Source organism: Lonchura striata, chromosome 18, assembly GCF_050655825.1.
Source record: "Lonchura striata isolate lonStrDom1 chromosome 18, ASM5065582v1, whole genome shotgun sequence".
NCBI lineage: Eukaryota > Metazoa > Chordata > Aves > Passeriformes > Estrildidae > Lonchura > Lonchura striata.
In genome coordinates, this window is record NC_140720.1 from 14683702 (window position 1) to 14705818 (window position 22117).

Genomic DNA, 22117 nt, shown 5'->3' on the forward strand with positions numbered 1-22117 from the left:
CAGGCACCTCTCAAGGCTGTCAGAGCAGCACCCGCAGCCCGTCTGTCCGTCTGTCCGTCCGCTCCTCTCTGATCCCCCCCGGACCACTCGCGGTTATTACAAGCCTCCGTAGGATTTTCCTGCTCTCTGTGCCGTGGGTTTAACGTGCCGGATTGCCGGGGAGCCGGGAATGGCATTTGGGTAAAAAGCAGCCCCGAAAGCACACCCACCAAGGCGCCGCCAGGAGCAGCCGACAATAACACCTTCATTTCAGAGTGCCTTAGCCCTGGGTGCCTTTCAGCTGGGTCCTGCCACGAGAAGGGAGAGCAAATTCTCAGCGTTAAAGAGGTCCCTGTGGGACAGATCTCTTTTAGGGGGCAGAAAGACTCTCGCAGTGGGGAAACCTCGTGCTCCCCTCTCCACCCAAGAATTGGAGGTGAGAGGTCTGTCCTCCCAAACATCACCTCCTGCAAAATCAGGGAGTGCGAAGAGCAGAGCCGGGGCAGAAGTCGGCGCAGCCAGAGGTTGGGCTAACTTTAACTCAGCACTCTGGATTCTGAATTTCCTCCGAGCTGTTTACAAAGGGCTGGAAAAAAAACTTCAAGCACTACCTCCCCCCCTCGCCAGCTCCGTCCTGATGTTGCCCAGAACATCTCTCTCATCCCTCCCTTTCAGGGAGAAAAAAAAAAAAAAAGAAAAAAAGGAAAGGAGGGAGGAGTGGGAGAGAGGAGGAGAGAGGGAGAAAGTGAGCTCACGTTCACACATTGGTGAAGAGGCTGGTCTTGCAATGCCTTTGAATATTTTACTTTTAGGCAGTTCCTCACCAGTCAGCCACACACATCCGAGGCGAGCTGAAGCTAACTACAGCCATGGACAGCACTAGGAGATCTCACATCTAATCGCACGCATCATTCCTCCGGGATATTTTTTTTAAATTCCATATCTAAACACGCCGACAGGCAGCTGCACTCGCACACACTCGCACACACACACACACACACACACACACACACACACACATCCACACGTCGCAGAGCCGCCGAGCAAACACCTTGTCTCCTCTCGCAGGATATACCCGCTCACACACATCTCTCTTTATCTCCTCCTGGCTTCCCGGAGGATCCTGCCGGCTGTTTTTCATGGAGAAAGTCCAGGGAGAAATGGAGATTGAGAGATGGGAAAGAAGTGAAGAAATTTCGGACGCAGAAAAAAAGGTTATTCAAGAGATATGGAGCAGAGTATATGCAAACTGCGAGGACGTTGGGGTCTCCATACTCATCAGGTATTTAAAAACAAACCAAAAAAAAAAAAAAAAAAAAAAAAAAAAAAGGAAGCAGCAAATCCAACTGAATCTCTATATAGCTCAGAAAGAGGCAGAACAATATATAGAACTGAGTGGAGATGAATGACAGCGAGTGGGGAGCTGGCTGGGTGTATTTGCTGCCTGGGAGCAGGGAGGGATTCGCAGAGCTCCCCGGATTCCCACACCTTTGAGCCGGGTGGCAGTGGCAGGGGGAGCCAGGGGAGCCTTGGGGACTTTGGGGACCGTGCAGGGGTCACCTTAACCTGCGGCCGGGGCCGGGGGGCGGCGGAGGCGGGCTGGGCTGGGCTGGGGGTCCGGGCTTGGTGGCCCCGCAGGGAGCGGTGGCACGGGGCCGTAGCAGGCTGGCTGGCGGGTGAAATAATGCAAGTTGGGAGCCAAGATAAAACCCAAGCAGGTGTGTCTCCCAGGGCACCATCTGTCCCTCCGGCGGCAGCGTCGGCGGGAAGGAGAGCGCTGAAGTTGGTGGTGGAAAGGGGCTGTGGGGGGCACGGGTGGGAGAGGGGGAAGGGGGGATAAGCAGCCCTGGAGGGGGGTGTGGAGCATCTCCCGATGGCAGCGGGGTACAGGCAGCAGCTCAAAGCTCTGCACCTGCAGCCGGAGCAGGGGAGATGCTCTGGAGGAGGGGAGTAGAGGCAGGTGGGGGTTCTTGTGTTGTATGGGGGTAAAACCATGTCCAGGTACACCGGGAAAGAGCCAAGTGGAAATCCCACAGGGTCCCAGTGGCACTGGGAGTTTGGGGTTTCAGTGGGGTAGGGCACCAACAGGCCGTTTCCCTTATTGAAGAGGGCAAAGAGAGGGGGAGATGCCTGCAATGGCAATGGGCAAAGAGCAAAGATCCTGTCCAGAGCCCCACCACTCCTGCCTGGGGTCAGGAATGCTGGGGTGTCCCTGGTCAGACCCCACCTGGACCAAACACCAGGCACCCCAGGTATGGGTTGTGTCCTCCCTGTTTTCCCCTGCACCAGGGGACTGTGGGTGTGCAGGGAACCCCTTGGAAGGATGTGCTGCTCACTAATAATCGTCTGAAAGTTTTCCAATTGACTGAGCTAAAGCCCTGAGCCCACGGGGTCTGCAGGGAGCAGAGCCTCCCTGGACATCACAATGAGCAGAGCCAGTTCCCCTCCAGGCTCTCTGCCAGCACTGCAATGGGATTTTCTTACCAAGACCCCTCTGCAGGTTCCAAAATGACATTGGAGCCCCCTCTCCACCTCCTTCACAAAACATTTCCTTCTCTCAGAGCCAGCTGATGGCTGAGCCCGTTCTCCCATGGCCCCCACTCAGTGCAGGCAGTCAGGGCAGTCAGGAGGTGTGACAGCTCCGTGGCTAGGGACACCAAACCTACCTAGGCTGGGTCTGAAGCAGGAATGGCAGAGATCTGGGGGTTGCAAGACTCCCCTCAGCCCCATCCCACGAGGTTCAGCTCATGGCTTGGCCACCAGCCATGCATGGCCAGTGCCTGGGTCATGCCATGGCCCCATCTGCCAGCATTTGCAGGTGCCCACTGCCCACAGACACAGGGAGGGTGGCTGTGTGCCCATGGCTGGCACTGAGAGACTTGTAGCAATGCCATGGGGGTTTCCCCCAGGGCAACTCATTGCTTTTTGAGTCCCCATGGTGTTTGGAGCAGGGTTGAGCATAAAGAGAATCAAGGTGTGGCGTGGGGACCAGGTGGCCGAGCTCTGGTCCCAAGTCAAACTTTCCCAGCAGAAGTTTTTGCTCCAGTTTTGGGTTTTTTTGTTTTTTTTTAATCTGGGCAGAGTTGTGCACTGTGGTGAAGGTTTTCTCCTGCTGTGACAACAGGGCAGGACAGAGCTGCCTGTTAGGGTGAACCTTGGCTCTTTGGGAGCATTTACATCCTCAGTCATGGCACATGCCCTGGTTCATCCCAGCTAAACCCACCACTGCTCCCCCACCAGAGCTTCCCTGGGGTGCTTAAAGTGAGGTCTGGCTTTGTGCATGTCCCTGGGGACAGTGATGCCATTTGGGAGAGGACCCATCCCCCTGGAGCAGCAGATCTGCCCTCACCCGCCTGGCACGGCTGGTTTGTGTCCCCCTGGTCACAAACGCTGTCCCCACAGAGGAATTTGAGCTGTGAGCTCTGAGCTGCACCTGAGCTCCCCGGGGAAGCACGTGGCGGCCGAAAGCAGGGCAGCCCTGGCCGGGCTGGCAGTGCCCCAGCTGTGCTCACAGCTGGCAGAGCACGGGAGAAGTGGGTCACGCGTGGAGCCCGCCGGGAGCCGCCTCCCAAGACGTGATTCAGCAGCTCCAGAGGCCGGGGCTGGGGAGGGGGCAGTGGTGGGGTCGGTGAGAGGTGACCCCCCCTCCCCAGCACATTTTGGGTGGGCACACATACAGCGTGCAGCAGGCTGGGAGCTGCCCCGTTCAGCCTCTGTTTCACCAGTGCCAGCCTGGTGTTCCTGCTCACCTCGCTAGGGAAACTGAGGCAGGAGGGGTTTGCACAGGTGTGGCCAGGGAGAGGGAAGGGCGTGCGTGGCTGTGCATCCTCCTTTGGTGCCACCCCCACGGGCAGAGTGGTGCGAGCAGGTAAATCTCTTTTAAAAGTCAGCTTTTCTGTGGTTGGGTTGTGAGCAGGGACTTGCCTGTGCCTGGTGGCAGAGGGTCTCTTCCTGCTTACCTGCTCCACCCTCTCTCCATCCCTTCAGAGCTGCCGAGAGCAGGGAATTACCTTTTTCCAAGTGGGAAGGGCTGGGGGGGAGCACTTCTGAAATTAATCTGGGGCCTGATCCCGTGCTCCAAGGCTGCAGGCAGGGAGGCAGCAATGCCCACCAAAAGGCAGTGATGGGGGATCTGCAGTGCTGCCATCCTGCAGGAACCCAGCCCAGCTCCCTTTGTCCCTAACCAGCATCCCACCCCTCCACCCCCAGCCTGTCCATGCTTTGCAGGTGGGGAAACTGAGGCACAGAGCTGGGCAGCATGTTCCCATCCCTCGCGGCTGCTGGCGGTGCTTGAACCCACAGCAAAGCCCTGGGGTCCTGCCCTAGCACGATGAGTCCCTGATCTCGCAGAGCTCTGGGACCCCGGGGGACACGAACAAGAATAATGGGGACTACGGCTGAGCAGCCACCGGATCCTGGGAATCTGCGCTCGGTGGTTAAAACTATGTCGCTAATTGCCAATTTCCTCGGTGGGGAGCCTCGCCCCGGAGGAAGCAGAGTCTCCTCGGCACGCTCATCTTCCTCCTCGGGAGCGCTGGGGCCTCTGCGGGCTCCATCTCACAGCTGAATTAACCCTTGCTGGGGCTGGGGATGGAGCTGGGGCTGGGCTGGGGCTGGGGCTGGGGCTGGGGATGGGGATGGAGCTGGGGCTGGGGATGGGGATGGGGATGGGGATGGGGATGGAGCTGGGGATGGGGATGGGGATGGGGATGGGGATGGGGATGGGGATGGAGCTGGGGATGGGGCTGGGGATGGGGATGGGGATGGGGATGGGGATGGGGATGGGGATGGGGATGGGGATGGGGATGGGGATGGGGATGGAGCTGGGGATGGGGCTGGGGATGGGATGGGGATGGGGATGGGGATGGGGATGGGGATGGGGATGGAGCTGGGGATGGGGCTGGGGATGGGGATGGGGATGGGGATGGGGATGGGGATGGGGATGGGGATGGGGATGGGGATGGAGCTGGGGATGGGGCTGGGGATGGGATGGGGATGGGGATGGGGATGGGGATGGGGATGGGGATGGGGATGGGGATGGGGATGGGGATGGGGATGGGGATGGGGATGGGGATGGGGATGGAGCTGGGGATGGGGCTGGGGATGGGCTGGGGCTGGGGCTGGAGCAGGAGCAGGAGCTGGAGCAGAGCTGGGGCTGGAGCAGGAGCAGGAGCTGGAGCAGAGCTGGGGCTGGAGCAGGAGCAGGAGCAGGAGCTGGGGCTGGGGCTGGAGCTGCTCGTCCAGGGCTGTGCCTCCTGGCTGAGCTGTTCCCAAGTGAGCCAGGGCTGGGGCTGGGGCTGGAGCTCTTCTGCAGCCTCCCCATGCCCCCAGGCTGTTGCTGCGCCTCATTTTCCCCATCTGTTATTCAGGAATGAGTCCTTTTTTGAACCCTCCCTCAGCACAGAGCAGGGCACCCTTCAGGACCTGTGCTAGCCCTCGCTGTGCAGTGCAGGACCCCTCCAGCCTGTGGCTGCCCCTCCCCAGGCCCCCCTTTTTTCCTTCCATACTGTGAGACAGGGCAGGGGGATGCAGACACCCGGGCGTGGCTCAGCCCTCCGCAGCACCCCGGGGTGAACATCAGAGGGGGTTTGGGACCCTTTGCAGAGCCCAGCCAAGCCCAGCACCCCAGGGCTAAAAGCTCAGCCTGTCCCGGCCGCACGCACGCCCGCTCCCACACCCACACACACGTACCACAGGCGCAGATGTGAGACCACAAAACTTTATGGATTCCATCAGGGGATAAAACCCAGGGGCAGTTTCTATTAGAGCCCAGGAGAATCTGGACCAAATGCTGTGCCAAGTGCAGGCAACGCAACCCGGCTCAGGCACCACAGGCTGTGCCGCCTCCACAGGGCTTCTCCATCGCTCTGTTCCCTCTGTCTGCACTTCAGAGCCATCAGCTTTCCAAATTTCCGCCTTCTCCACCGCTCCTGGTGTGCTCTTTCCCCCTCAAGAGGTGTAGGAGGGAAGCAAAAGGTTTGCCAATGGAAGATCAGGCCCCTGGATTTCGACGGCGCTTAGTCTGAGCAAACACACCTGGATTCAGGCACTTTGCAAAGAGCTTTAAAATATGAATGCACTCCTTGGATGCCAGACGTTATTGTGAGTTCTAGGTTAAAATAGCAAAAAATCTGAGTAATGAGTCTGGCAATGCAGAAAACCTTTATTTTTTTTTTTTTCCATATGAATCAAAAAAGTATGGGTTGAATCTACCCAAAAATGGCATTTAAAGAAGTGATTTTACAGCTACCCCCAAAGCCAACATGTGTTTTGCGGGGGCGTCCATAGGGAAAGGCTCCATTCCTGGCTGATGAAGGACACATTTCAGGGCAAAGTGGCTCAGAGAGATGCAATATCTCTCTTTGGAAAGGGCCCAGGGAAGACCAGCAGCAGTGTCCCTGTGCCACGCTCATGAATGGTTGTGGTCAAGCTGGGGAGAGGTTTTTGTGGGGACAAGGAGAGCCAGAGAGCAGCAGGGCTCTGCTCTGCTGGCACAGGCACAGAAAAGGGACATTTCCCAACCTAACAACCACTCCATGAGCACTGAGGGGGCGAGTGAGGGTTTCATAAGCTCAAAAACAGCCCCTTCTCCTACGACTGCATTGTGTCTGCTCACAGCTGCCAGGACCAGCCCTTCTGGCTTCTCCATGGCCAAGGCAGCTCTGTGGGGATCCCTGTGGCTCATCCCCCACCAGCCACAACCTCGGCGCTGCCAGCAGCTCTTGGGATATCCAGAGCAGAGCCTTTCCCGTGTCCCCTGTGCCCGTGCTGCCCTTGCATCACCTGGGGGTAAAAAATCCCACTCAGCGCCCCGAGAGCCGCAAGGGCACCCGTGAGCAAGGCAAGCAAAGGCACGGGGGGCGAGCAGGTTCCCTGGAGAGGTTCCCTGGCTGTGGCTGAGCATGGGTGGGTGCCAGGTGTGAAAATTCCCCTCCGGAGCAGCAGGGAGGGCCGGGCATCGCTGTGCCAGCCGGCTCCGTACTGAGGCTGCAGAACTTCAGGGCTCCTCAGCAGCAGGGAGATGTCAGGAGAGCCCCAGCCAGGCTGGCAGGAGCTGAGGGGGCCTGGGGAACGCTGCCTGGTGATCCTGCCCGAGCTGGGGCTGCTGGACATCACCGAGGGAGCGTTGGACGGGAGAGGTGGTGGTGGTACCAGCAGCACACAGGTTTGAGTGGGACATGGACCACTGCAGGGAGTGCTGGGCTCCAGAACAGTTTGGGTGAACGGAGACGAGAGATCTCTGCAGGCTGCTCTTGGGATATCAGGTTTATTAGGGATGGAGAAAGGTCTTGCTTGGAGCTGCCAGATGCAGCACGTGTCAGAGCCTGAGAGGATGGAGAAGGGGAGAGACAAGAGGATGCTCCAGGAGAGGGTGGAAGTTTTAAGAGGGGGGGAAGATCCAAGAGAGCGTCTGGCCCCTCAGAAACCCCTTATCAGGGGGCTTCAAGGTGGGCTGGAGCAAGGCTGGGGCCAATGGGGTTACAGACACTTGATGTTTCAGGGGAGGGTTACAGGTGTAGGATGAACCGTACATTTTGGGGGGTGAGATGGAACAGTCCACTTGACCCCTGAACCCATCCGTAGGCAAGGGCATTGTCCAGCTAGCAGGGAGGGCTGTTCTCATCCTGGCTGTATTATTTATGAATAATTACATTTATCCATCCTTCCCAACAGACCACATCCTTGCGCACATGTGTTACCCACCTCTCCACCCAGCCAGGGGTCTTCCTACAACTCCAAGGGAGGAAGGTCTCCAGAGGCACGTGGAAAAACCATTTTGGTGCTGTTAATTCACTTCTCCCGTGAAAGGTGTCCTTACCCCTGCCCTAAAGGTTCAGCTGTGCAGCCAAGAGGCTTTGGGCTGAATCCACACGTGTGGTAGGGAAGAACAACAGCAATGAGGACTTGGAGGTGTGAGTTGGGCACACAGAAGTGAGCAGGACCTGCCCCTGGGGGTTTCTAGCTCACATCCAAATGTGTTTGGTGGCATCTTTGCTGAGGAGCCTGGCTGGGGTGTCCTGGTCCCTCTGCCTTGGGCACTGGGGCATTAGAGCCTCCGTGCACAGCTCAGCATTGTGCTGGATTCTGCTCCCAAGATGCAGAGAGATGTGGGCTTCACCTGGAGAAAGGCCAGCTACATGTTTCTCTCAGCTGTAGAAGTTGAATTTAGCATTAGTGTGTGGATGGGGGGCTTGGCCCTTGTCCCTCCAGCCCTCCCGTGACAGAGCTGGAGATGTTTCTCACCACCATCTCCACCTGGCCAGGAGCTTTCAGGGAGAGGACACGGGAGCAGGCAGGCACCATCCTCTTCTCAGTCATTAAATTTGCCTTTTTCTGTCTTGCTGAGCTGTGGCATCGACACAGCCAAGACCTTCCTCACCCTGGGCTGGGTGAACACCCAGACAGCAGCCAGCAGCCTTTCCCCAGCCTCAGAAGGGGACGGTGGGCTACAGGTGGCTGGGAGGAGCAGGGGGAAGGTGCAGGCGAAGCGGTGATCCAGCCCTCGGCATAATAAATAGCAGCAGCACACACACCACCTGCCTACCCATTATCAGCTGCTTTGTGGGCACCCCAGAGAGGAGCTGGAAGGAGAGGTTTGAAAGGGACACGAGATGCTCTGGGCTGCCTTCGAGTTTCTCCCACGTAGAGGGACGAGGTGAGAGAAAACATGAAAGCATTGGTAGGTTGAGTCACCAACCCTGGAGGGATTGATGAGATGTGGCGCTTGGGGATGTGTTTCACTGGTGGGCTTGGCAGTGCTGGGTTAAGAGTTGGACTTGGTGATCCTAAAGGCCTCTTCCAATCTAAATGATTCTGTGAAAATCTAGAAAAAAGCAGTGTCCAAGGGCTGGCTGGGGGTGTAGGGAGCGCTGTGCTCCAGGATGGCTTTGATGAATGGAGAAGAGAGATCTTTGCAGGCTGCTCTTGGGATATAACGTTTATTAGGGATGGAGAAAGGTCTTGCTTGGAGCTGACAGACGCAGCACGCGGTGAGGCTTGAGAGGATGGAGGAGGGGAGAGACAAGAGGATGCTCCAGGAGAGGGTGGAGGTCCTAAGAGGAGGGAAGATCCAAGAGAGGAGAAGTTCCATATGGGCGTCTGGCCCCTTAGAGACCCCTTATCAGGGGGCTTCAAGGTGGGCTGGAACAAGACTTGGGCCAATGGGGTCACAGATACTTGATGTTTTAGGGGAGGGTTACAGGTGTGGGATGAGCCGTACATTTTGGGGGTTGAGATGGAACAGTCATTTGACTTTTGGACTTATCTGTAGGTAAGGGCATTGTCCACCCAGTACGGAGGATTGTTTTCATCCTGGCTGTATTATTATGAATAATTATATTTATCCATCCTTCCCAACATGGGGGTTCAGCCTCCCAGCAGATCTGAGGGCTCACAAGTATTTTCACCCCACAGTTTGCAAACAGGGGAAGTAAAGTATCAAGGGTTTAGGTGCTTGGGGGAAACAGGCAGCACCCAGGTGTCCTCCTTCCAGCTGGGGAGGCAAGGAGGTGGCTGGGCTTGGAGGTTTCCTCCATGCAGGATTTGCTCTGTATGCTCTGGGGAGAAGGAGGAAGGTCGGGGAGATGCAGGAGATGCCACTCCTCCTAACAGAAAACAGGTTTCCAGTAACTGCAGTGGGTTTGCACCTTAATTATTTCCTTTGGCTCTGCTACTGGGAATGGTTGTGTCCTTAAAGTTGTTACAAGGGCAAAAGAGAGAGGAAAAGCAATCCTGACATCCTGTCCACTGGGTCCAGATGTAGCTGGCAGAGTACAAATTAGTGGGTGGAGAATGGAATCGCTTAAAAAGAAATTTAATGAGATCGGTATGCAGGCATCTGGTTCCTATCAATCATCATTTTGTGTGATATGCAATGGTAAATATCATCTTTTAATGACTCTGATGGAGAAAAAAAGCCCAAACCACACACACGCACACATAATGATCCAAAAAACTCCCAGAGCCCAAGAGGTTTGAACTGTCAAAATTTTCTGCAGATGGAAAAACCCCAACAGACACCTCTTCTAAATCACCATTGTTGGATTATTTTATTTCTTTTCTTTTTCCTCCTTTCCTCTGGTTATATTTAACCTTTGTGTTAAATTAATCTTCTCTGTTTATTAACAACTACCACTGAGTGAGCCTCCTTCCCTCTTCTTTGTGGTTTGACAGCTCAAATATTTGCTCCAGGCTGAAGTTCTTGCTGCAGGCGCCTGCTGCTCTCCAAGGAGAGGTGGCTTTAGGTCTCTGGCCATCCATAGCTTTGCTCCTGAAGATGTTTTGGGCTCCTCTGTTTCAGTTCTCCACCAAAGAAATCCAGCAGACACAGGATTGAACGCACGAGCTGGGGGTTTGCTGGTTTTACATCCCCTGAGAAAGCTGCTGGGCTCAGCTCCCATAGGGGCATCAGCCTGAGGGTCTGCAAAGCAGGGAAAGGTTGGAAACCAAGTGTTTGGATCCCTCATTGGTCTGGTCTCACGCAGGCTGGGGTATGTTGAGGGTTTAACCAGTCTTTGCTCCTGGAATATCTGGCCAAAAGTGGGCAGAGGTGGAGGTGATGGTCCCAGGGTCTCTTTTTGGCCCTTCTCTTGTTGGGGACGCACTGTAAATCCTCATGCTGCAGAGGTCAGTCCCCCCTTGCTATTCCCTTCGTGGTTCAGACCAGGAATTTTCCTCAACTCATTTGCCATGCCTTCAGAACATCCTGTCCTTCAGCTGAGGTGAAATACAGCTTTTCAGGGAGCTTCCTGTGGTTTGGGGCTCTGAGGCCGAGGCGTGCAGGGACCAGCTGGCAGCCTCCATTCCCTGCCTGGTCAGCAGGTCCCACTTCCAGTGACATCCCCTGCTCCCGGTGCCTGGGGGGAGCCTGTGAAGGGGAAAGATCTGTGGCAAGCACATTTCTCTCTGTGCACCTCTATGAAAAATCCTGAGAGGGAGAGAAATGTGCTTGCCACAAAGATCCACTAGCAGGGATGGTAAAACCCTTAGCTCTGACCCTGGCAGGATGATCCCTGTTGGAGCTGGAGCTGCCACAGCTGGAATAGAGGTGGGGAGGGATGGGATGAGGGCAGAGGGATGCTGAGTCCAGCTGGAAAAAAATGCTTCCATTAAACCAGAGCGGAACATTTTCCCTTCTGAGGGGAGATGCCCAGGGCAGAAGTCTGAAATGCTGGGAATGATGTTATCCACGCAGCCTGGCCAGCTCCATCCCCCAGCAGCTCTCTGACAGCTCTGGGCTGAAGGACTGAGCATCTCGGTGGCAGCAGGAGCTGCAGACAGCCAGGCCTGGGAGTGATTCCTCTCGACAGGGACCAGATGTGTCAGGAGGAGCTGTGCTGGGGGGAGGAGGCTGCACAACAACAAGAGGAGTTTTGTCATGGGTCCCCTCTGGGTTTTAAAAGCAACACCTTGTCTCCCCCTTTCCACCTTCCTTCCTCCCCCACCCTTTCTGCCACACATTCTTCACACCTCCAAAACCTATTTTGGGCCATCTGATGAATCCCAGCTGCCTTGGGGGAGCAGCAGAAGCGCTGGTGCACTCCAGGCACAGCTTCACTTCCTTGGCAATGCCCCCAAGCTTTCACAAGCCAAGGGAGCGGGGGAAGGAAGGGAGGGGGGGAAAGGAGGATAACAAACTGGTAAAGGAGCCTGGTACTCAATATTGTGATTATTCATGGAGTGGTGAGTGAGGAAGACGATCCCACCTGGTTCTGGAGAGAATGGTGATGGTTGGAGGGAGAGGTGGGATGGGTTCAGGCTCCCGTGGTTTGGGGTGGTGCTTGGGAAGGGGGTTAGGGAGGGGAGCAGGAATGATGGGGGACAGCCTGGGAGCACTCTGCTGCCTCCTGAGCATCCTTCACCAGCCCAGGAGCCAGGGAGGGAGCTGGCTGAAAGTGGGGAGCCAGCACTGACCTGGTTCTCTCCTGCCTAAGTTAGGTGGAAGGGGGTGGTTGAAGTGACTCAAGTCAGCCCCAGCTGCAATCCTGGCATGGGTGGTGTTGCCATTGGTGGCTCCAGCCCTGCTCCTTGTTGTGCCCTTCAACTCCCTGTCCCCTCCAGCCCTCCACTTCCCTGGGGAGCTCAGCATATCAGCTGTGAGCACAGCTTCATTTCTTTTGGCTGCATTTTATTGGGATTGATTTAATCCTGCAGAAAAGAGGGTCCCCAGGCCGCCCCACGGAGGGGCTGGTGAGTTTTTGGAGTATCCTTGTGCTGGGAAAAATGTCCCAAATGAGCAGTGACATCAGCTCAGGCCTTAGGTCCCACTGGAGACTCTGGTGGGGCTGATCCACGAAAGGTGGGGCAGCTTGGATAAGGGGAGACTGTTCTGGGTGGCAATGCAGGAATGAAGCCCATGGGAGCAAGGAAGGGGGCAAGGAGAGGCTGGATGGGATAAAGAGAGGTTTTCATGCTCATCTCCAGCTCTCTGAGGCAGGATGTGATGTTTTGATATATGTGGGCACGTATGCAGCATCTGGCACGCCTGGGTGGCATCTCTGGGCATCAAGAGCTCACTCTTGCTTCTGCTTTGAGGATGAGTATCCAGCTATGATGACCTTGTAGCAGATGGGGTTTGGGGAAAAGGCATCAACCTGCTGGTTTTCAGACAGTTGAATACTGCAGCTCCTGGGGAATTGGGTAGGAAAATCAGCCCTGGCTGTGGGAGACGCAGGGGGTGGCTTCCAGCATCTCCATCCCCCGTGCTTTGCTTTAACCCCTCAGCCTGCTCTCCCCCTCCTGATGGCATTGCATGTCTGCTCTTTCTGGCAGGTTTTTTGTGAACTTCCCCTCGGCCAAGCAGTACTTCAGCCAGTTCAAGCACATGGAGGACCCGCTGGAGATGGAGAGGAGCTTGCAGCTGCGCAAGCACGCTCGGAGGGTCATGGGGGCCATCAACACTGTGGTGGAGAACCTCAACGACTCTGAAAAGGTCTCCTCTGTCCTGGCCCTGGTGGGCAAGGCCCATGCCCTCAAGCACAAAGTGGAGCCCATCTACTTTAAGGTAAAGGATAGGAGCAAAACAAGCTTTGGGCTGCTTCAGGGAGAGGGCAGGGGAGCAGGAGCTGTGGTGGGCTGGTGCTGCCTGGCCTTGGCTGGACCTGGGGGCTGCTCCCCACACTGCTGGAGGGTCCCGCTGTGCCACTGGCCTGTGGGGACCCCCATCCCCACACACAGCCAGTGCCAGGGCACCCAGTGCCTCCCCCTGCCCAGGGCAGCCCACCTGGCTGTGCCCATGTTTGTGGCTGTGTCCCCCTTCTTCTGGAAATCAAGCACAACAGCAGGGACTCAATTAGTTGGCTAATTAGTCCCCCTCCAGCTCTGCCTGCTTTCTTTCTGATGGGAATAAAAACACCAAAATCACAGGTTTGATCCCCACGTGGCCATTCACTCAAGAGTTGAACTAGATGGTTCTTACGGGTCCCTTCCAACCTGGAGTATTCTCTAATTCTGTAAATAATTTGAGGTGCCCAGACTGGGGAGATTGTTGTTATTGGACATGAACTGAGTACACAGAAGCTTGGTATGTTTAAAAGAGAAAAAGAGTTAATTTTATTGTTTACTTTGTAATATATAGAATTTTAAAAATTACAGTGGATTGGAGGATGAAATTGCTACCTCTCCAACCGCACTGGTTAAATTAACAGTTTGTTAATTTTCTCTTTTTGCAAAGAAGAATGTAAAGCAATCATTATTTACATGGGCAGTGTGTGAGAGATCTAGCAGAAATATGTAAGCATCAGAAGGTATACAAAACTTTAAAAAAAAAACTTTAAAACTTTTAAAAGAACTATAAAAGAAAACTTAACACTTTTAAAAATCAGGGCAAGAGGGAGATGCCTCAACCTGCCAGGAGCTCCCTCCTCTGCTGCCTGTCCTGCCTGCTCCCAGGGGTGTCAACAGACCTCCAGGACATCTGTGTCCTACAGACAGCAACAGGACCCGAGTGGTTTTGTAGGGAAAAGCAAAAATTGCTGTGAGCATCTCCCTGGAGAGGTATTAACCCCTTGCTTGCTGTCTGCCTCCCCTCAGAAACTCACTGGTGTCATGCTGGAGGTCATTGCTGAGGAATATCCCAACGATTTCACCCCGGAGGCACACGGAGCCTGGACCAAGATGAAAACCCTCATCTACACCCATGTGACAGCAGCCTACAAGGAGGTGGGCTGGGCTCAGTACCCCAGTGCCACCCTGTGAGCGCCCAGGGGGCCACGAGAGGGGCAGGGAGGGCTTCGCTCACCCCAGGACTTCACTCTGGTCTCTTCTCAAGGTCTTTGCTCGGTTTGGGGAGCCCGGTAGGGCCAGTTCTGTCAGCTGCCAAGTCACAATTTGATCTCCATGGGGTTTAAAAACAAACTAAACAAGCCAAAAAAACCACAGAACCGTGAAGGGTGTGGGTGGGTCGAGGTGAAGCAGTTGCAGGGGACGCTGGAAGGGGATGCAGAGGGCGAGGGGAGAGCATTGGTTGTTGGCTCCATCTTCCTGTCCTGGCCTGTCCATCACCACCTCCCAAATCCTGCACCTCACCTGCACCATCTCAAAGTCCCTTGCACAAGTGCTGCCGCCCTGGTCACTGAGGAACAACACAACCCTCATTTTCCATGTGAAGCTCCTGGGTAAACCTGGCTTTTGGGGGGCACACCTGGAGACCTCTGACTGGCACCGAGAACGCTTTGCTTTGCACTTTGGGGTATCACCTGGCAGGGCTGGCAGCCAGAGCCACTCTGGGTGCTCCAGGTGGGCAGCAGCGCTCGCCTCTCCTGTCACCCGCAGTCCCTGGCCTTGGCTGGCTGCTGCAAACCCCTCTGGGCTGGGAGAGGAGCTCCCCCACAGCACCAGAGAGGGGGAAGGAGGGGGGTACCTTTGGGGGGATCCCTCATGGCTCGGAGCCTGGTGTGTAGGTGGGGTTCCTGTGTCATATGTGGGGAGCTGGTGAGTCCAGCCACTGCCCTCCAGCTCCCTGAGGAAGGGCTTGGGTAGCACAGGATGTGCCCTGGCAGCTGGTGTGTGTGGGTCTGTCTGCCCAGCTCTGCCCTCTCTGTGAGAAGGGGGGTCAGGCTGTGACTAGGGGAAGGAAAGATGGCACAGACGTATCAGGAGGGATTTCTGGTTACGAGGAAAGGTCCCTTCTCTGTTAAAATTTAATAAACACCTTGTATAGAGCATATTCCTGCCCTCGTGGTGACACTGGGTTCCTCCAAATAAAGTGCCTGGCAGAAATCAGCCCACGCAGGAGCTGTGTCCCTCCTGGGGACAGCAGGGCTCCTGCCTGTGCCTGACAAAGGCTTCTCCCACACCCCCCAGAACGTGGCTGCAGGGCTTGGAGCACTCATCCCGCCTCCAACACCAACTCCTCCTGAACCTCCAGGTCAGTCTGCCTGGTTTGTGCCTCAGTTTCCCCTGCAGATATGAACATGGGAGGAGGAGCAGCAAGGCAGTTGCCTCCTTGCCCACATGTGGTTGGATTTATCACATTTCTGGGAACTGCATGGCAGAGGATTGAGGATGAAATGTCAGATGTGCTGGGAATCTTTGGAATCCTTGCCACCCAATATTTCCCTAAAGGCCTCTGCTATTTTTAGAGCTCAAGCATTAAGGGCAATGTTATCTGCTGAAGTGGGAGGAGGGTTCCCTTCTGAGATTCCCTCTGGCCTCGCTCCACTGCTGTCCTGGAGAGCTGGCAGCTTCCTGAGAGAGACCAGCTCCTCTCCTGGATGCCAGCTGGACAGGCAACAAGCCCACACTTCCAGCTGGGATCCCCACAGCCACCCTGGGGACATCCCTCCACTGTGGGGGCAGTGTCACTCCTCCAGAGCAGACAGACAGAAACTCCTGCTTTGCTCACCTGTGCTTTTAACCATCCCCAGGAACAGGTTTATTACGTCTCAAAATAGCCCCAGGACTCCAATAATGTCACTGCAGCCACTCTGGCCTTGCAGTTCTTTCCTTCCTGCATCCCACACTACCACTGATGGAGAGGAGCAGCAGGGCCTGGAGCAGTGGCATGTCCTGGGCACCCACGGAGAGCTGGGTGGCAATGACAGCTGGGGCACAGCTGTGCTTGGCATGGCAGCATGCAGGATCCAGGGGGACAGGCACAGGGTGACAAGTGGTGCTGCCTCGCTCATGGGGCGGGATGTCAGAGTCAGCATCCCCAAAATCCAGCCCAGCAGCCCGCACTGGTGAAGGTGCCAATGGCTGCTGCCTCCAGCTCGCTCTGGAGTGTCACAGCAGAGGGGCAGTGCTGCTGCCTGGGCTGGGGATGGATGTTGGAAAAGCCTGTTCAGCCATTGCCTCCCCTCCAGCACAGGACTGGAGAGGGATCACTTGGATCGAGACTGTTAGGTGCCATTTGTGTGTGTGCACATCACGGGACTCACGAGCACGGCCTTGCTGACTGCTGCCAAGGCCTTGGGGCCAGCAGCACATATTTGTGAGGAGTTCATTTCTCTGAGGAGTTCATGTACTCCCTGTGCTCTGTGGATGCTGGGCCAGGGATGTTTCCGTCCAGGGATGTTTCATCTTTAGACAAAATTTGCACGTTAACCTTTGAGGTTAATAATCTCCAGGTGGGAATTTTATTTTTGCAGCGCAAATCCTTCCCCTCCCTCCCTCCCTACAACCAAACCTGGGCTCCCAGTCTGCAGAGAAGCTGCTTTGGAGCATCTGGAAATCCTCCATGCTCATGCCCAACCTACCCGTGTGCCTTGGCTTTTGGGGAGCAGCAGCAGGGAGGTGCCCCCACCTCCCCATTAAACAGTGCTTTGGTTTCTCCTTTCTTTTTTTACATCCCTAGAAAAAGCTGGCCCGTGGCCCCCTGCGCCCACGTGTGCGTGGGCTGGGCTTGGGGTTTTTTCCAGGCACTTTTTCCTAAAGCAGATCCAGATGTGTGCAGCTGCTGTCCCTCGAGGAGCATCCCCCCCCCATCAGCCAAATTGCAGGCCACTCCAAAAGCTGCAAACAAAACCACGTTTATTTTTATCAGCTTCGTAGGAAGTAACACGGAGCAGGAGGGCGGCCGGGGCAAGGCTCGGGAGGGGAGGGGATGAAACGCCCACAGCAGAGGAGGCACTGCTGAAATCCAGCAACATTCTCATCTGGGGAGAGATGAAGATCAACAGAGTAAGGAAAAAGTACCATTCCAGAGTGACAGGGCTGATAAATGCCATGTGGAAGAGCAGAAAGGGGACGGGGGGGGCATGTTCTGGCTCTGTGCATGGCTCTGCAGCACACACACACACACACACACACACACACACACACACACACATCCATGCACAGCCATTCCCTGTCCCTGCCAGCCCACTGATGCCACCACAGCTGACTGGGGGCCCCTTTATCCCCCTTTTGTTCAGGTCTTGCTCTCTGGGGCTTGGCCTTTCACTTCCTGGCACACTTAGGCTGAGCTTTGCTCTCCTTGGTGCTGGCAGGTAGGGACCAACTTGCAAAGTCTTTTCCCCAAAGCTCACGGGTGAGAAGCTGAGGCATCACTGCCAGCACATGTTGGGGGCCAGCTGGTCTCTCCCCTGCCCGTGGAGGATCCCTGTGCCCCCCAGACCCAGCCAACCCCTGGCTTGGAGCTGTGATCCAGGTGGGAAAGCCTTTGTGCCCCCTGCCAGAGGCAAAGAAATGCTGAGGGAGGGAGGATTTGGCATCCCTGGGGCAGGGTCCTCCTTGAGCACCTGGTCCTGGTCTCTTTGGTAGCACCCCCTCACATCAACCTGCTGGTGTGTCCTCCCCTGAAGCTCAGGGTTTGTGCAGAGGGAGTTGAGCAGAGTGGGGGGCGCTGGGGTGGGATGGGGCAGATCCCACCCACCACGTGTCCCCCTCCACAGCCAACATCCACGGCAGTTTAGCTCTGCAGGCACCCAGCTGGAGAGACCCCCCAACACCACCAGAACCATTATGGGCCTCGTGCCACCAACCTCTTCTTCTCTTGGGGGGTGACAAATCCCCAGGGCAGCCGAGCTGTGAGCTCCCCAGGGAGGTCCTCTCGCATCTCTGCCACTTTGTCCCAGGAAAGGGTCACAGTGTCTCCCCACCATCTGAAGGGATGCTCAGCGACTTCAGGGGGACCAGATGTCACCTGGCTGGATTCTGGTGCCAGCCCTCAGCCTTCCCTGCCCGTGGCCATAGGGAAGCTGCCCTGGGATGTGGGAGCCAGCAGCAGCAGTGGCAGGCAGAGGGATAAAAGGGAAACCCACACGCTGACCTTGGACCAGCTTAGGGAAAGGGAAAAGGGAGGGACAAAACCACCTGCCTGTCTCTGAGCTCTGTGCCAGGCTGCAGCGCTCAATTCTTTTTCCACAGCTGAAGTTGTCTCTAATTGTTGGTATGTCTGCCCCAGCCCCAGCGTGACCCACGGACACGAGTGGGCTCTGATGTAACTCCGTGTCCTCCCCTGTCCCTGCTGCAGATCCTGTTCATGTTCGTGTTCCCCGTGCTGGTTTTATACCTGAGTTCCGTGTACATGGGTGTAACTTGTTTTTCTTTTTTGTAGGTTTTTAGTATGTTTGTAACCGGACAAAATGGTGTTATCAAACTGAAACTTGTATCTTCAGTGGATAAATCAATCAAACCCCCTCCAGCTCTGCTTGGTTTCTTTCTGATGGGGTGGCTGGAAGGTGAGGGGGTGTCGGGGGGCTGCCCTGTGCCCGTGTGGGTCTGAGGGTTCCTGCTCACTCTGAGGGAGACTTTTGGCCATTTAGCAGCAGCAAAGGGGGTGGATGTGCCCACCAAGGGTGGTAGAGGTGGCTGGAGGCATTTTAGCACTGCGGTGGGGAGGGAAGGGTCTGCCCCTCCTCCAGGCTCTTCACTTGGCTTCCAGGTACATCCTGGAAACCAGCAGGGTCTCTCCCTGCATCAGGAGCTATTCCTGTGCCTTTGGCAGCCCAGCCAGTCCAAAATGCTTGCTAATGGCCACAACGTGCAGCAACCACGACCACCAAGGACTGTGAGACTGTTCCCAGCCTGTAAAAATAACAAACAGCTCCCTGAGCAGCAGCAGCCCAGTTTTCCACATCTCAGTCCCTGGCGGCTCCTCCTGCCCCTCTTGCTGAGGCTGGATCACGTTGCAGGGGGATGGAGCCCAGAAGGGTTGGGTCACTTTGTGGTTTCTCCCCGTGGGTCTTTCCAGCTCCCTTTTTTTTTGCAAAACAGGCCCTGTCAAGTTCAGTTGACACTGGCCAATATTTCCAAAGTTGTTGGCAGAGGATGGACAGACAGACAGACAGACAGACTCGTGCTATGGTCCCAATAGCCCCATTGCTGTGGAGGCTTGGAAAACAAATTCAAGCAATCCTGTTTATTGTGCTTCTCTTTACCCCAAATCCAGGACCATCTTCCAGGGATGGGAAAACCCATCCCATCAGGGTGGTAGAAAATAGCAGCACCTCACCACAAATAATTTTAAGGGGAGCAATCCCAGCTTTGGACTGAGGCTGGGGGGACACTGTTCTGAGAGGGAGGAGGGCAGAGATTGGTGCCTTGGAGGCTGCTCAGGGTCTTGGGGAGCCTGGTGCCAACTTCTCCTGTTGGGCTGAGGGCAACAATTCTGTTCTCCAGCCCCCCAAGTTGGAGAAAGCAGCAATTGAGTGGTGCAGTTTTGCATGGGCAGGCACCTGAGCTACTCTGGAGTCCCCAAGCCACAATTAGAAGGGTGGCCTTGCAAGAGGAACCTTTTTCTTTCCTACAGCTTCACAAAACTGAGCCAAACCAGCCATGGCCACAGAGAAGGGATCCAGAGGCCTGCTCATGTGGGGAGAGAAATAAGTGCCTGGTTCAATCTGTCTTCTCCTGCTGTGTCTTTTCTTGTGGGGTAAAAAGCTACTTGGTGCTGTTAATGTGATTAATAAGCCATCCTCGGAGTCTCTGCCACATCCTGTACATGCTTCCAGGCAGAAGTGAACAGTCAGCAAAGCCTGCACGCTGCTCTGCTCCAGATGGGAACCATCAGCTGGGAAACCACGAGCAGAAGGACTCAGCTCTGCAGTGGGGAGGCTGCAGTGGGCACCCAAAGCTCCCAAGCCTTTGCACGCTGAGCTGAGGGTAGCCAGGACCAGCAGTGGCCAGAGGGTACTAAAATGGGGCTGTTTTTTTCAAACAGCTTGTTGAAAAGGAGCAGGGAATTTCAGCATTACCTTGCAGGGAGAAAATATGTACACAGCCCTTCACTTCGTACTAATATTTACCCCCAGATCCTGTCACGTCAGGGTGGCTGTGACGATCACACCCTGACCCAGGCCCTGTGGCCTCACCAGAGCTCTGCCAGTGCTGCTGGAAAAGGAGGCTGAGGCTCACACCACACCAGAAAATCAGCTGGGACAATGGGCTCACACCCTCACTGCCCTGTGCCCGTGGAGTGCTAAACCCACCTTGTTCCCAAATGTCCCAGCCTGGGGATGCCGCCCTGCAGGAGCCACCCTTCACCCAAGGGAGCTGGTGGAGGTCCAGCTCTGAGAAAGCAGCTTGGTGGCCCCAGTTTTGTGGCTGGGAGATGGAGGGAAGGAGGGATTTGATAGCTGAGGCGTGGCACAGGGTGTGCTGCAGCTCCAGGGAAGGATCTCCATCCCCAGCAGTGGCCACAGGGCCCCTGCTCCTGCCACAAGCCGGGGCAGTGGTGGCTCCACCATCCTCCTGCTGCTGTGGCACCAGAGGTGACACATCTGCACCGTGTGTCTGCATCCTGCTGGTCACTGTGAGGGACAGGCAGAAATGCAGCTGCAGGGGGGAGGTTAGGAAAGAGAATATGCAATAACTGCAGTGCAGTTTTTATTATGGCTATTGAAATTCCTAGGAAACCCCATCCCACGGAAGCTGGCAGTGAGGAGAAGTGCTGCCATGGGTGTGGGGTGGCACAGGGTGAGAAGCCTTGGGAGACAGAGCTTGCAGATCCCCACCAGCTTGAAGGACATGTCCCTTCTTCCTCTGTGTTATCTGCACCGGGATAAGAGCCAGGAGCTCCAGGAATCCTCCATGGCCACCCTCACCAGTGCGGGGGTTTTGGTGGCTCCTGGCTCTGAGCAAAGCCCCCAGGGAGAAGAAAAAAAGGCAGGAAAACACCCTGGCAGCCCAGTGGGGCTGACAGTGAGCAGGAGCCAGCCCTTCCTTCCGCGCCCGGCTCCCCTTCAGCTGCGCCGGCTGATTTGGTTTATCTGAGCAGCGCTGGATGTAAACGCTGTCAGCGCCGGCCGGGATTAATTCCCGGGAGTTTGGCAGCCGAGATGAAATAACAGCGCCGCGGGAGGGGGTGGAGGAAGGGGGGGAAGCGCACATCTCAGACTGAAAAATCCTCCCGGTTAATTTACAGCCGGGTTTCTCTTCTCCCAGGCACTCGGGAGAGAGAGCGAAGCCGGGGGCAGAGGGAGGATGGGGAGAGGACCAGCAGCAGGAGGAGGGATGCAAGGCTGGGATCCCAGGGAGGATTGGGAAACCACGCTCTCCCCCACGGTGCCAGGGGCACGGCGGGGTGATGCCATGGCCCGCAGCCCCCAGCCCAACCCGGGTGGCCCTGCAGGAAGGGCACAGGGATGCTCCTGGACACCCGAACCTCAAGAGGTGGCGCGGTGCCCGGGCAGGAGCCCCCGCTGCTCCCTGCTGGCCTGGGGGGCACTGCCAGCCCCTCTCTGATGAGCACCCACCGCCCTCTCCTTGGGCAACCAACCACCAAAAAACACATCCTGCCTGAATATCCCCACCTCTCACCAAGAGATCACCCAAGGACTTTGCTGCTCGGGGGATTCCCAGCCCAAAATAGGTGGGGCTGTCACTGCTGTTTATTACAAATCCTTTCCATTAATTGACAAATGTATTTTCTTGAAGGGAAAGCTTTGGAAAACTGCCCCACTCCGCTGTTGTTTCAAGGTTGATGTTCCAAACAGATCCTGAAATAAAATAATCATCGGGCTCTGCCACATTGCTATAGTTTATATTTATACAGCAGAGGGATTTGGTTTGAGGATACTTTTCTAAGGAATAGTGTGGCTTTCATTTACTTTTTTTTGGATATTTAAATAAATAACCACAAATGCTTTCACTTATTTTCATTGTTTTCTTGGTAGAGGATTGGTTGTACTAAAAGCCAGGCAGTGCACAGGCAGATAAATTGATTTATTTTGAACTTAGGAAAGCCCATGCCCCA

The 22117-nt window shown here is 55.7% G+C and overlaps 1 protein-coding gene across 1 annotated transcript; it reads left to right on the plus strand.

Moving 5' to 3' along the window:
• Positions 1–812: 812 nt before the first annotated feature.
• On the plus strand, positions 813–18565 carry CYGB (cytoglobin). Its single transcript, XM_021546998.3, has 3 exons — positions 813–1261; positions 12751–12982; positions 14011–18565. Exons 1-3 carry the CDS (start codon positions 1119–1121, stop codon positions 14173–14175), a joined length of 540 nt encoding a protein of 179 aa, XP_021402673.1. The 5' UTR covers positions 813–1118; the 3' UTR covers positions 14176–18565.
• The last annotated feature ends 3552 nt before the right edge of the window (positions 18566–22117 follow it).

Excerpts from the sequence above, each read along its gene's own strand:
- CYGB (XM_021546998.3), top strand. The coding sequence starts at position 1,119 with ATGGAGAAAGTCCAGGGAGAAATGGAGATTGAGAGATGGGAAAGAAGT. Across the intron at positions 1,262-12,750 it reads GGGGTCTCCATACTCATCAG|GTTTTTTGTGAACTTCCCCT; the intron begins GTATTTAAAAAC and ends TCTTTCTGGCAG. Across the intron at positions 12,983-14,010 it reads TGGAGCCCATCTACTTTAAG|AAACTCACTGGTGTCATGCT; the intron begins GTAAAGGATAGG and ends GCCTCCCCTCAG.